The sequence below is a fragment of the Opisthorchis viverrini genome (genome assembly GCF_000715545.1).
Source record: "Opisthorchis viverrini unplaced genomic scaffold opera_v5_207, whole genome shotgun sequence".
NCBI lineage: Eukaryota > Metazoa > Platyhelminthes > Trematoda > Opisthorchiida > Opisthorchiidae > Opisthorchis > Opisthorchis viverrini.
Window position 1 is genome coordinate 832,660 of NW_008751864.1, and position 14,617 is coordinate 847,276.

The 14,617-nt window shown below is 46.1% G+C and overlaps 1 protein-coding gene across 1 annotated transcript in view; it reads right to left on the bottom strand.

The window, feature by feature from the left end:
• Nucleotides 1-14,617, bottom strand: part of T265_08230 (hypothetical protein) — a gene marked incomplete at both ends in the record, with an annotated part of 31,710 nt that overhangs the window by 15,467 nt on the left and 1,626 nt on the right. Inside the window, 4 exons of the mRNA XM_009173973.1 lie at nucleotides 1,713-1,832; nucleotides 9,655-9,744; nucleotides 9,847-9,944; nucleotides 13,029-13,134. Coding sequence (XP_009172237.1) covers nucleotides 1,713-1,832; nucleotides 9,655-9,744; nucleotides 9,847-9,944; nucleotides 13,029-13,134 — 414 coding nt within the window. The remainder of the gene's footprint in view (nucleotides 1-1,712; nucleotides 1,833-9,654; nucleotides 9,745-9,846; nucleotides 9,945-13,028; nucleotides 13,135-14,617) is intronic.

Below are 14,617 nucleotides of genomic sequence, written 5' to 3' on the forward strand. Positions count from 1 at the left end.
CAGACGCTTGGAACCTATTCGACAATTCTGGGTTGTTTGTGGGTGTCTGTAGGTGTCCGAAGGCCAGCCGTCCCTAATAACCGAACATTCCATCATTTGGACGGATGTCACGTGCAGGCCACGGACCAAACGAAGGCATGCCGTGATTGGTCAGAAGGCCAGCCAACCTGGATCGAGCTCGACGCCTCTCGTCCCCTCACGGAGATTCAAGCACGACCTTGTGAAACATTCTGTGACTACCCTATAAACACAGTTGTAATAATTTTCCTTTGTCTCCATAACGGGCTGTCTAAAGCTACCGTGCCTTTTGATATAGCGGGCAGAGCAGGAAGCCAAGGGACTGATACAGAGTTGCACGACTCTTCAACAAGTCACAACGGTAGGATTTGTAGAATGCACGCTCACATCACTCTCGTTTGAACAGCCGTCCTCCTGTCCTGGGGTAATTAGTTTGGTGAGTCCATACCAAAGGGGTGAGCTCGAGTGTGAACACGTTCACTAGTTCAGACGTGAAAACCCAAATGCGTCCAAAGTACGCTGGTGGAGTAATACCCCGCATATCGAATGTGCGTAGTTCGAACCCCGGTACCATCAAAGATATGCGCATCTGAAACTCGAGTCCAGTGCTTCACCCATTTGGTATGGACCCCTCAGAATAATTGTGCCAGCATAGGATGACGACTATCCAAACAAGAGTTATATGAAACCTACAAGTCCCGTGAACACCTAATACTTAAAAGTAAAGTATTGAAATGTGCCCAGTTTTTTCAAGCCACCCGGAAGCGCTTACCCACACATAAGCGTAAAGGTCAAACTCAAGCATCCCTGTTTGTTGGGACGGCGGTCCATGACTTCCTGGTGATTTTGAATAGGCCGACCAGAATAGTAATGTGTTTGGTAGATATTTGGGAGATTTACTTCAGCGTAACTTCTCTCCTTTGACACAAGCTTTCTCAGGCTGTTACATGGTTAGTCGAGTATTATGGTAGACGAATAAACATCATTATAACCATTATCATCATCACCGACATCAGTGTCAGACGAAAAAACATACCAACATGGTGCTGAAAACCAGTTAGAAGTTTCTGTTCACTTGTTTGGGTAATTAAGACTTACTTAAGCCTGTAAAATGCACAGCAAGCTCCACGATTCATATGCTATTTCCGTCCAGTTTTTTCTCAGTGATGAAGGCGGCTTAAAGGAATAGCCGCAATATGAAAGCCAACAATAATGCGCTACAATGCTATAGAACAGGGCTACATAGTGGGCGCAAAGAGACAAACGTACACAACATGGCTACTTTTTCCTCGGTGAGTTCCAGCATAGGGCAGTTCTGAAAATGTAAACTAAGGGTTATTCCTAGGAATACAGCTGTCCAGCTATCATCTACAAAGGGCGAACACAGTTTGCACAGAGCGTGTGTTCGAAAAGATTATCTACGATTACACCATAAATCGTACAGGCAAATGCCTCAATCTAGGCTGAATAGCAAGAGAGTCATCGTTCACAACAACTACGGTCACAGTGATGGAAAAGAGCAGCTTACTCACGCCGAAAACAGTGAAAAATGGGAATTTAAATGGTGCCAAACAAGCTCTATTTGTGAAGTCAGGGAAATAATAGGTCTGAGAGAACAACGATAGAAATCGGAGAGAATAGTCACGTTGGAATAGAACTACAACTGAATACAGGCCTAATACGTGGTCGCATACCTTTCTAACCAAGCGAGTCAACGCTTTCCATCCACCGCTGTGAATACGCGTGTTCCGCGAAAGGCATAGTTCAGTGCATGACTCGTAAAACTCCAACATTTCACACAACGCCACCAGAGACTGCTTAGAGAAGAATAGGGAAGAACCAGTGATTCGAGATAGTATCAGTGAGTACCAGTACTCAGGCGAAAAAAAAACAATGAGGTATGCTAACTCCTCTTATACAAACGTCTCCCTCTGGAGAGAGTGCCATTCGGAAGAGGTCACTTCGAAATTATTTTTACGGTAAATTCCCACCAAAACAAATTCCGGTCAGTTAACCCAAGTAATCCCTTCAGAAGAGAAAACCGCATACGAAATGAACTGAACAGTGTCGTGCCACTAGAAACGTACGCCCAAATCTGGACCAGAATATGTTCATTTGAGTTGTCTGGCACTCTAACATTGAGCTTCTGGTTAATCCGCGTCCGTCAGGCAGCAAAAGACTCACAAATACTGGAAAGCAGCAAGTCTACTACACAATATCACTTATCTCCATACAATCTAACTTGCCATCTGATTTCTTTAGAGCCACACTTATCGGCCAAATTCTAAGGCTCATCAGGCCAGTGTGTCCAATACGTTGACGTTACGAAGACATAAAACTCACTTGAAGACACCGACAGTCAGTGTGATGGAAGGCACATAAGTAAACGAGATTTTGGAATGAACAAATGAAGGACATATAGATACTTACTGGGTGAATTACACATTCGAATGATCATTAGGAACAACAGGATCCGAACTTAGACAACATGGAGGAAAAATCATAAAGACGCAACACACTATTTACAAGGTTGCTGATAATTCTTTGACAGTCCACGACCAGTTTTGCCATCTTGAGGCTCAGCAGGCAGGCGCAATCCCCGAGATTCCGTCAACCTTATGTTTTGATTGAACCCAGGTTGTACATATTTCGACAAATAATCTTACTTGCACACGAATCTGGTTTTCAAAGGAGACTCAACTGAACTCATCTGAATTTCTCATCTAGACTCAAGTTCGAGATACGTTAGTCGTTAAGGGACGAGCCTACTGACTGACAGGTCCGTGGTTCGAACCCAACCTCAGCATCTAGGCTGCTCCTGTCTAGGCTTGGGCAACTTGGCAGTATCTCAGCCCAGTGCTCCCCTTGGGCGACATAGGAGCTACGCCCTGAAAAAGTGTTACAGCTGAACGATCATTATTTATTATTCTCGTCCATCTCGAATACCATACCAAATGAAACATGAGGCGGCTTGGTGCAGCACATTCAGTTGAGTCTCCAGTAAAAACTAAAACAGTGCGCAAATGAGAGCATTCGTCGAAAATCCGTATACCTTGCTCGTTTCTTGAACAATGCGCAAAAGTCAGAGGGATTCAGTTTACACGGAATGGGAAGATTACAGCCCTCTTCAGGAATCGTGTTCGAACTTCGGTATCAGGAGCAAAGCCAGCAGCTTTCGAATCTTTCAGGACAGCTAGGTGTTTACGGAGATCCCAGCTATTTGGATCTGACATTAAGCTCCTCACAAAAAACGCTTCGCAAAAGTCAACGAAATTTCTGACCTCCAGTGAAAATTGTGGTTATTCATCTAGTACTGAAGGCAGCCAGGGTCTGGAAGCTCGTTTGCATTTGTGACTCACTGAGTTCCGTTGTGTTGCCCTCTACTTCTCGCCAAATAAGCCACACAGATTAATTGCTAAACCTGACCTCCATGTGTTCTAGAGCAACAGTAGTTTTCAGTACAATTCTATTTATTTTGCCATTAAACCAAAAAGATTGCACCTACCACCAGTCACCGTCGTTATCAGTAACGAGTTTTCTCCATTCGACGTCCCAAAGGAGTTGTGAAACATTAAATGTAACAATATTTATCGACCTTGTCGTGTTGGTCGGGCTTCTGTGCTGCAATGATCCTGAGGGCTACATTGGCTGGAACTCAGTTCCCAAAGCGAGTCCCCGTACTGCGAGTAATCGTATTACGAGGCGGTCTGGAGGTAAAGTCGTACTGTCCTCTGCGACATGGGTGTGAAGGCAGTAAGGTGCTTCTCCCGAGCGACCAACACGTCTATATTTATGGAAGCAGCGATGCTGCCTTCCCCCGAGAAAGGACGGCTAGAAAAGGTCGGCCCCGAATACCGCAGACTCCGATCGTCCGACGAATGACCGTGACCGCCGGTGCACTATTCAATACGGTCGAAATACGTTTAAAACCAGAGAGTCCGGTGCTGCTCAAAAGGTACCTGCTGTGCACAGGCGCATCAGGAGTGAGACAGTAATCTCCTACTCCCTGCGCCCTCGGGCCAAACCGGCTCCCTACATCCAAGTAGGTCAGATTACTGAGTCACTGGATCCGGAAGGGTCCCCCAAGATAACACTAACAACCGCCGTCTCGCGGTCCAGACTTTTGAGTCAGAGGCTAGGGGCAGGGTCCCCGAACAAAAACCTACATCCTCCACTGACTTGTGAGTCAGACTTTTGAGTCAATGGCTCAAAGTGAGACACCTCGACTGAACCCCCTTCTTCGGCCTGGGCAACCTGGAAGTATCATTTGCCCTTGCAGCTCTTCGCTCACCGGGCTTCGTCCTCATTCCCCCCCAGCCCATCGTACAATGCAGTGCAATCAACCCATCTGCCAATCCCCTAACCACTGCTCCGTGTCTCAACCATCGCCCCGAAAAATAAACCAAAATATTCACCTACTAACCTCAGAAGATCTGATCCACGTTGCAGTCTTTAATGCTCTACTTTGTGTCGAATCGGGCAACAGGCACACCCTGCTGAAACCTTAATTTCCCTCTCTATCAATGCATGTTGTGTCTCCAAAACATGCATACATGACCCCACTTCGGTCGTGCTCCTCAAGCCGCTTATGACGAGCCCATATGTTCCACATCTCACTCTTCGGGTATCCGGTGATCCTGAAGCAATAGTTCGTGGGATCCACGGTGTGGGAGTTGCACTCAGCCCCAAGGATGAAAGCGACTTACTAGACTGGATCCCAGTAAACAGTCGACTTTGCGCTATGCGGTTCTCTGGATCAATTAGCATTAACACAGATCGATGCAATAAACGTCGTTTGTTTGTCGTATTAGATAGATAGCAGTCTCAGATAGCAGTTCTGAGACTGAGAAGGACGAGTTCTATCAAGATCTGCCATGACTACTTCGGCCAGCAAGAAGAACGGATATAGTAATCCTGGCGGGTGATATGAATGCCCAAGTTGGACAGCTAAGTTCGGAAGAAACACAGTTAGGTGACCAACTTGGAGTCAATACTGAGCACACGGATTATGGAGAGCGGCTTCTTCAGTTGTGTGTAGATCGTCGTCTGTTCTTGGCCCGTAGGAACTACAACACAAACGCATACACCAAATTACTTGGAGTCCACCTACCAAAAGACAGTCCTGGACTCAGCTGGACCATATAGCTATCAGTTGCCGAAGTAGAACCTCAGGTAAGTATTTTCGTTCCTTCTGGGGTACGCAACTTAACTCTGATCACTTCATCGCGCGGGCCCGCTTAGCACTTCGCTATCCGCCAGCACCATGCGTGCCTAAAGAGGGCAGCCCCGTTCATCAACTTCGACAAGCTTTAGTAGCTGAGGAGTCTCGAGCTGATCTGGCTAGGAAGCTACTGGGAACGTACAATCATGTGAACGACGAAGACTGCTTGGAGGATGAATGGAAGCGAGCTAAAGAAGCAATGCTGTCAGCTTTTAGAACTGCTTTTCCAGCTCATTTGACTGGACCCAATGAACACTGGATATCTTCCAGTTCCTTCTGGCGCAACTTAACTCTGATCACTTCATCGCGCGGGCCCGCTTAGCACTTCGCTATCCGCCAGCACCATGCGTGCCTAAAGAGGGCAGCCCCGTTCATCAACTTCGACAAGCTTTAGTAGCTGAGGAGTCTCGAGCTGATCTGGCTAGGAAGCTACTGGGAACGTACAATCATGTGAACGACGAAGACTGCTTGGAGGATGAATGGAAGCGAGCTAAAGAAGCAATGCTGTCAGCTTTTAGAACTGCTTTTCCAGCTCATTTGACTGGACCCAATGAACACTGGATATCTTCCAGATCAGCAGACCTTACTGCTGCTAGAAAGGCCATACCAGCTACTAATGGCTATGTGGCACAGGCAGACCCGTCAAACACCGGATAATCGGGAGCTTCACGAATGACAGAGAACGCTGGTGGAAGATTTTTGCTGTAGGCAACACCACACCCTGTTTCAACTGATCCGACCAACGGGTCAGTGAGACAATGTGCGAAAAAGACCGAAAGGCAATCCGCTCCCTTAATCGCCGTCTTCAGCGGTGGCCGAACACTTCCAAGAACAGTTCACCTGCTCTCCTTCAACATAACCGGTGGAAGAACCAAGAATGGAACATCGACACCAACCCATCAGAAACCGGAATCCAGCTGGAGGTTTGAATCCTGAAGCGCGACAAGGCATCTGGACCAGGATGTTCTACACCCCACGATCCTCAAAGAAAATGGCAGTCCTGGTGAACAGTCTGACAACCATACTACAGGCTATTTGGAACGAAAACAGAATACCAGCAGAATGGAGCTCCTCGACCGTCATCGCAGTTTTCAAAAGCGGCAAGATCGTCATGTAAAAACCATCGTGGTACCATCCTGGTATCCGTCGCATCTAAGTTGAACTCTGACATTATTTTGCGCAGGTTGGTGGATTATCGGGAGAGAGAGTCGTGAGAATCAAGCTTGGTTTCGCCCTGGTCGAGTATGCACCGACCATATCTTTACCTTGAGGCAAATTCTTGAACAGCGTCACTCCTTCAGACGCTCCACGTTGGTCGTTTTTCTGCAGTTGAAAGCTGCTTTTGATTCTATCGATCGTCAGCAACTTTGGAAGTGTAGGGCGATCACAGGTGTCCTTTACAAATTTCTCTCTCTTACGGAGGCTCTGTGTGCGAACTCTTGTGACCTCGTACGAGTATACGGGAAGCTCTCGCCAGAGTTCACCACGTCCAGCCATGTAAGACAAGGGTGTCCTCTTTCTCCTTTCCTCTTCCACTTTGTTATTGATATGTTGCTTGAAATTGCCCTTATGCCTCTGAAACCTCGGGATGTTCCCTCACACACATTGAGTATCAAGACCATATTGCTGTTCTTGGTTCAGATCCTTCCCAAATGCAAATGATTTGGAATAACCTAAACAACTCTGCCACAAGGTTTGGTATGCACTTCACGCCTGCAAAGTGTGAAGTGCTGCTACAAGACTGGGTGGGATGAACCCACAACTCATGCTGGCAGGTGGGCCAATCGACGTGGTAGACCAATTTGTTTACCTGGGCAGCTGTATAAGTTTTGGTGCACTAGCTTGAGATGAGATTCCTTCTCGAATCGGAAAGACCAGGGCAGCTTTTGCCAACGCCCGATACCTATGGCGCCGAAGTGACGTGAATTTGTATGTCAAAGGAGGAGTTTACACTGCGGTGGTGCGATTCATACTGCTATATGGATTAGATAGGTGGCCCCTACACGCAGGGGACATACGGAAGATGTCAGTGTTTGATCATCAGTGTCTCCAAAGCATTGGTCAGGTCTGGTAAGAACATCGAATCAGTAATGCTGAGGTACGCCAGATGGTCTTAGGAAGAGGAAACTCTGCGACGATAGGTGAATTACTAACGCTTCATGGGCTGTGCTGTGACATCTTCACGTACAGATATCCTACACCTGATGCGGGCTCAAGAGCATCCCATCCATTTACCCGCCAATCCAGCTGTCGTGCATTGCGGTTCTTCTAGCTCACAAGCTCACGAAATTGCACGCTACCTGTACTTCCGGACTCTAACGGCAACGCAGGATTGCAACGGCACCCACAAGACGCAGGGTTTGACTAACTTACCCTGACCAACACCCATACAGCAGCACCAGGAAGACGATCTAATGAACTATTCCACGGGACCAGTTAAGAAAAACGGCTACTCTGTAGCCAGACTCACTGCGGCTTTCGTTCGATTGAATAAGAATCTACCACGAAATTGATTACCATAGCGTCCTAGTGTCAACACAACCCAAAGTAACAAGTAACGCTACTTACCTGAAATGATCAACCAGTTTTTGCTCTATCGTCTGATTAAAAGTTTTATATCAGCTGATCCGCCAATCTGAGGTATCTCCTGCTGACCCGCTCCAGTGCCTAGTGTCGGAGAGAAAAGACTCACGGAAAGGAACACAACAGCTATATCCCAACAAAGTGGGTGCGAGAGCGTGAGTGCGTGCGAGTGCGAATGTACAACGGTCCCAAGCTATTTATTGGAGGGGCACTGTCTGAACTCGGTCCAATGCTGACGCACACGGTCTGGCTGCGACGTTGCTCTAACACCCGACCACATCTTCACACTCCGTCAGGTGTTAGAGCTACATTATTGAAAACGCAGTCGATTTCTCACGGCTAGTTTCAGTGTACGATTTCGGTAACCTGAGCAAATTGTGGCTGTTGACAGTTTGCGAAGTTTGCAAAACTGCAACGGGAACTGGTCAGGATGGGTGCGATTTCGACTGAATAACTGCTAATTCCAACATAATTTGCAGCACGGAGACACCGGAAGATCAAATGGGTGCATCACAGAAACTGAGTCTCTTTCGTTTTTTAGACAACTAGCACCTGGGACAGGAATAGTTCGCCTTAGAAATGTCTCGGATACGTGTTGCCTAGGCACGGCAATCGGCTTCAAAGTCTGCGCAAATCCAGTGCGGGTTCCACTGACGGACTCTGGAGACCACGTTGAAACAGAGCTGTTCCATGATCGTATTGAGCTAGGTTTTCGGTTTGCCCTCGAGCTGACAGCGCCGTCATTGAGATGTTGTACGAGCTGTTTGTTTAGTGATTTCAGCATCCTTTCTGTGTAACAGATACAGAAAAGATCACAGACGCCATCGTTAAGATAGGTGTGATATAGATCATTTCACCCAGCTATCCAGGTTTTGGTACCTAGCTGCATTCCAGAGTACTCATCCGGTCCCCGTGAAGATAATAGTCCGATGACGAAGTTGAAGAGTACTGACGAACGTTGGTGGCCTTGTCGTACATCACGCCCAGTGTTGAACTTTGTGGTCTCCTCGCCTCATGCCCGGATCGAAGCCTTCGATGGTGAGTAACAGACCTTAATGACTTTCACCGCTTTCGTGCGGACGCGGTCAGCTAAGGGGATAGCCCATGCTTAAGCAAACAAAACGCAGCTGGAACGATATTCCAATGTTCGTCCCGAATAGGATATTTGGTCTACATCTTAGTCTAGGACGAAACTCTCCACGGTTTGGCCCTGTGCATGAACCCTCTGCAGAAACCTAGAGTACTCAGTCCTTTTATTCATTTCGTCAACACATACAGGAGGTACATACTGCGGAGTATTTGAACTGCTTTACTCATCTCAGCCACGAGAACCGGAACATTCGCGTTATATAGAGGCGCTCCCAATGAATTGGGAACAGATAATATCAGTCTAATAAAATAACGTCTGAACGACGGTGCACTACACTTAGGATCTTCTGAGTTTCGATGGAACTATGGGTGTTTCACACGCCACCTAGTCCATACCAGTATTTAAGCTATACGCTCTTATATGCTTAGACGTAACAGCTTACCGACCCAATCGAGTAAGGGAGGCGAAGAACAACGATCTGAGCGTAAGGCTGGATCAATAGCTAGAAAGTTGAATTGTATTACGATATTTTGTGGACCCAACTTAGTGGAAAGTTGACAATAGTTGACCTCCGGTTGATTATGCAGCACTCATCAATCTTTCCCTGTTAAAACTTTAATAAGAGGCCTACAACATGAAGCTAGTGTGAATAACATGCAAAATAACTGGTTTAGTATCATGAGTATCAGCTTGCCTCGTCATCCAAGTTGGTATTTTCCAAATTTAGATGCTCAAACTGCACTCGCTTGAAGACTTCTTCCAAGATTTCGACGTGAGCTGCGTTCAATTGTGTCCCTGTGATTAGGCGTAAGAAGTTGTTACGGAAATGGAACTGACAAACCTTTTAAGGTGAAGTGTGGTCTTCGCTCATAAGATAACTTAAGATCAATATCCTACGTTTCAGGCGATCTCACATTTGTACGAGATAACCTACTTGGAGTTGTGAAAAAACCGAGTACAGTGGCTGCACACCATCATTGTCACAACGAATTTTGTATGCTCCAACCAGTTCATAGGGATTCAGCCGATCAGCTACAACAGAAGAAATAGTATTACAGAATTAGATATGGTCACCATTTTCCCAAGGCCCCGCAGGCTGAAACACAGCAGTTACCAATTTATCCCCGTCTTCGAAACGGACACTACGTTTCTTCGTACGAGCAGAAGACAGTCCACTTGGGTTTACACCTGTGAGAATAAATAATGAACTCCTTGATGAAAAGGTGAAACCATGCGATAAGACGTGCATAAGCTATCAATAATTCTGTACACTTCGGAAGTACTCAAGGTTTGAGACTCACGTTGTCGAAGGTTAAAGCAACAAAATCTGACCATTGTAGAGATACTGAGGACTGTATGATACAACAGTCTGCTCGAGATGTGAAATCAGTTGCATTTCCAGTCAGCGATGTATTTGCAATAAAATTTGCAAACAGCAAATACGCACAGTCCAGCCATGTGGTACGCTGAGTGCAAGGCTGAACGGAGCCCCCACAAAACTGGTGGTGGTCGGTTTTCAGAGAAGTTAGACATCCTTGAAATTGTGAATAAGCACTATGCTAGGTCTGCTTTCTTGTCACCTTAAGTGGCCTTGACTGGGATACTATATCTCAAAAATTGATTGAAGCAACGTAGTGCCAACCCAGCTGAGCAAGCAGATCAAGCCAAAGATGCCGGACACATTAGCTTTCAGATTACTGCGGCATAAGTAACATGGGGAGATTGAATCAGGCTTGTTGACAGTATCGACCTTCATTGGTCTATTCGGTGAGCATAATTCACGAATGTTTATTTTCCTTAGTCTAGTTGCTTCCTCAATATTTCTGAAGCCTCTTGCAAACGTAGACTGAAAAATACAACGGGAACTACATAAAAAAGCCTAGTTTTATCCGGATAGTCCCACCTTACACTTTACAATAAGTGGTATTTTTGGGGTTGGATATATCAGGAAATCATCGACCGAACAATTAATTGTCTCAAAAAAGAAACTTCTGGTCACAGATCGATCCGGTAACCTTTTTATTGAGCGGTAGACCATGGGTCCTTCATATGTGAGTGACCTATGTGACCATAGCTAGAAATAAATGGCAATGTTAGCGTGATGTCCTAATCGTGTGGTTTCTGTATCATACTCACTAACTACTTATTCGTACATTGCCAGAAGTACGACGCAAACTCGAAACCGGGCAAATTTTTCAACCAACTAATCACAGCCCGATGAATACTCTCGAATCCTAATATATTGGGGTAGTGCTCAGTGCAACTCGAAAAATTCGACGCACGGTACTGACCTGATATCTATGGCTGTTGACTATAGATTAAGAATGGATCAATTGATCACTGCCCAAAATGGCAGCACAGTAGCGACCAAAACACACATTGACTCCGTGTATCTGATATATCGTCCCACATTAGGCAAACAGCAAACAAAAAACGGTGAACATATGGGATACGTGATTGCACACCTTACCCGAAATTAGGCCGAATCCACATGACAGAAGAGTGCCCTCAGGAGAGTACGCACCAAGACATATTAATTCTTACTCAGAAATGGAGGATACACAAACTGTTTACTGCTACAAGGCAAGAAGCGTATTAATTTCGTCTAAATCAACTACTAGCTTGTCAATGACTGACGGAGCGTCTAGCGCCACAGTTCAATTCAACTGTCTAAAACGTTTGTGAAAAAAATGAAAGTGAAATTTAACTCGTGAAAGACTGGAACAGCAAGTTATGTTGAGAGTATCCGAGAAATGTTTCCACCAACAGAACACAAAAACGCAGGGCTGTAGTTCAGTCCTTCCAGAACTGAACCATTTCTGCGCTTAGCGCCCTGAGCGTGCAGTCAAGGGTCGTTTTCACTCAGATCCCCGATTGTTCAGTACGGATCATGTCTAGTTACCATCAGAATTCGCAATTCTTGGCGTGCAATCGTGACAGTGGGACGCCATTAACAAATTAGGGATCTCGTTGGTAGCAGCTGAGCAAGGACCCTAAGATGGTTTGAATACAGTACAGCAAACTTAAGATCACAGTGCTTGAAGTTGATTTTATTCTGAATGAAGAAGACTTCTGCTTTCGGTTGCACTGTCTACTTCAATATTTGAGCCGCAAATGCATTTCCATTTTATCCAAGGCAGTGTCAGCCTAGCATATCGGAACTCTACACAAGTGGATAATAATAATAATAATCGTTCAGCTGTAGCGCCCTTTCGGTGCCTAGCTGCCATGCCACCCGAAGGAAGCACGAGGGCTGGGATACTGTCAGGTTGCCCAAGCCTAGACAGGGGAAGTCGAGTGGCGGAGGTCGGGTTCGAACCACGGACCTTCCGGTCAGTAAATTCGCGCTCTAACCACTTGAGCCATCTCGGGCCATCTGGATAACATAACATTCAGGAGCGAAAGTACTTAGAATACCAGAATTGATGGCAAAGTGTCACCTAGTGTGCATTTCCAGGGCAGTGGCTGAAGACACTCCTTTCGTGAATAGAAAGCGACTGGATTTCTGATCCAAGTCACGATCGAAAATATTTAGAATCGATTAGTGGCACCAGTTGACTCTTTCAAACTTGTGAAATTAAGGGAAGTATGGATTCTGTCATGAAAGGACTGAAAGAACTCTAAGCCCGGAGCTCAACAGCCACTATATCATGCGGCCAATACTGCGCTCTCATGAGACCTGGGAAGCGCTTCACCCTAGAACAATCAGTGTGTTAGCCATCTGTCCAATAGGCAGTCTCCCGATGAGGTCATTTCACTGCTGAAGAACCTTGTAGTGTCTATCATTACAGACCCACACACTCTCGTCCGTAATCACAGCTGCATCATAATCAGTCGACCACGAACACGTATGAGGGGAAAGAGCACCTTTCATGGGAAAGTTTGGTAACACTACAATCTGCGCTCGAAATAGCTCACTGGTTAAGGAGCCACCGGAAGGTCAGTCGTTCGAACTCAACCTCAGCATCCCGACTGCTCCTGTCTACGCCTTGGCAACCCGGCAGTATCTCAGCCCTCGTAGCTCCTTTCGTTGACATGATAGCTAACCACCGGAATAATAATATAGCTGAACAATTAAGTAGATATCATTACAAAAAAAAACAATTGCGAACTCACATTCGTTTGAAGTTCCTCCATCGCACTGCGCTTCGGACATGGTTGCGGTAAAGTGAAGTATTCTCAGGTTCAATTGCGGCACAAACCCAAGGTGACAAGGGTTAAACTACTAAAGAGATGTGTGCATCAAACTGGAAAATAAGAAATAGGAAGACGGTAATCTCGAATCAGACAGGGGAGTATCTCATTGAAGCCCCTGAACGGACAAAAAGAGAATTATCTACTGAATCCAACTTATTTGCCGACTCACTGGATGTACTCACTCATGTTTGGATGGACACTACACGGGAGCCAGATAATGGAAGCAGAACAGTTGCAAACACTACTTAGAAGTTTATGCAACGCCAAAGTGAGCAACCAAATGGAACAAAATCCAGCCGGCTAGTTTGTACAAGGCCTGGTAGCACCATTGGCGTTGATGAGTCCCTTGTCTTGTAGGCTTTTCAGCCGGAAAGGTAATAGCGTGATCTCCAGTAATGAATGCGCACAACAGCCACACGGTGCAAACATACTGTTAGTTGTCCATCATGGGGCTTTTACCGATCAATTTTGACTCGAAATGAGTCTTTAAAAAAAAAGAATCTGACCCTGACTGCCTCCTGAACCATGTCCCCTTCGGGTGACCAGCAAGTCCATAATTATGGGGCAGTGGCGCTGCCTTCCTCCGAGGAAGGACGCGTTACAAACAACCATAAAAAGGCGCACTCAATGGTTGACAGTGACTGCCGACAAATAATACATTTCGGTCAACATGCGTTTAAAAGCAGTCTGTGCTGCACACAAGGTATCTGCTGTTCGTAGCAGCATTAAAAGCCGGAGATTTACGCCTTACCATCTGCGCTCCGGGTAGGATCTCTCAAGAAAGCCACAACTCATCATCATCATCATCATCAAAGACAGCAACATCAGTGTTGCCACTGATGCTTCACTGCCACAACAACTGCCGGTTTACGGACCAAACTTCTGAGTCACAGTCTACAGGTGAAGTCCCGGAACCTCCTTCTACCGCCTTCTAAGTCGAACTTTCGAATTAAAGACTTAAGGTGAGATACCTATTCAAAATGAGAAAAAGGGAAGTAACATCACGTCATACAACTTAGAAGCGGTAGGCAGTCTCCTTAATTCATTAGCCCCATTACTACCACCCAGGCACATACAACCTCGTTTGCTTCTGCCTATACAAATACTGTGTGAATCCCTAACCCTCAAATCAGAAGAATAAAACCTAAATATGCACTAACATCAGGACATCCGCACAACTTCATCATCATCATCGAATCCCTAACAAATCAGAAGAATAAAACCTAAATATGCACTAACATCAGGACATCCGCACAACTTCATCATCATCATCATTGTCAGCTGGCTGTATGGCATACGCGCACGTGAGCAAGCCAGCGCAACCTGTGCAGTGTGATCAGTTCATCTATCGAAAGAAAGAAAGAAAGCGTTCAGCTGTAGGCCCCTTTCGGTGCCTAGCTGCCATGCCACCCGAAGGAAGCACGAGGGCTGGGATACTGTCAGGTTGCCCAAGCCTAGACAGGGGAAGTCGAGTGGCGGAGGTCGGATTCGAACCACGGACCTTCCGG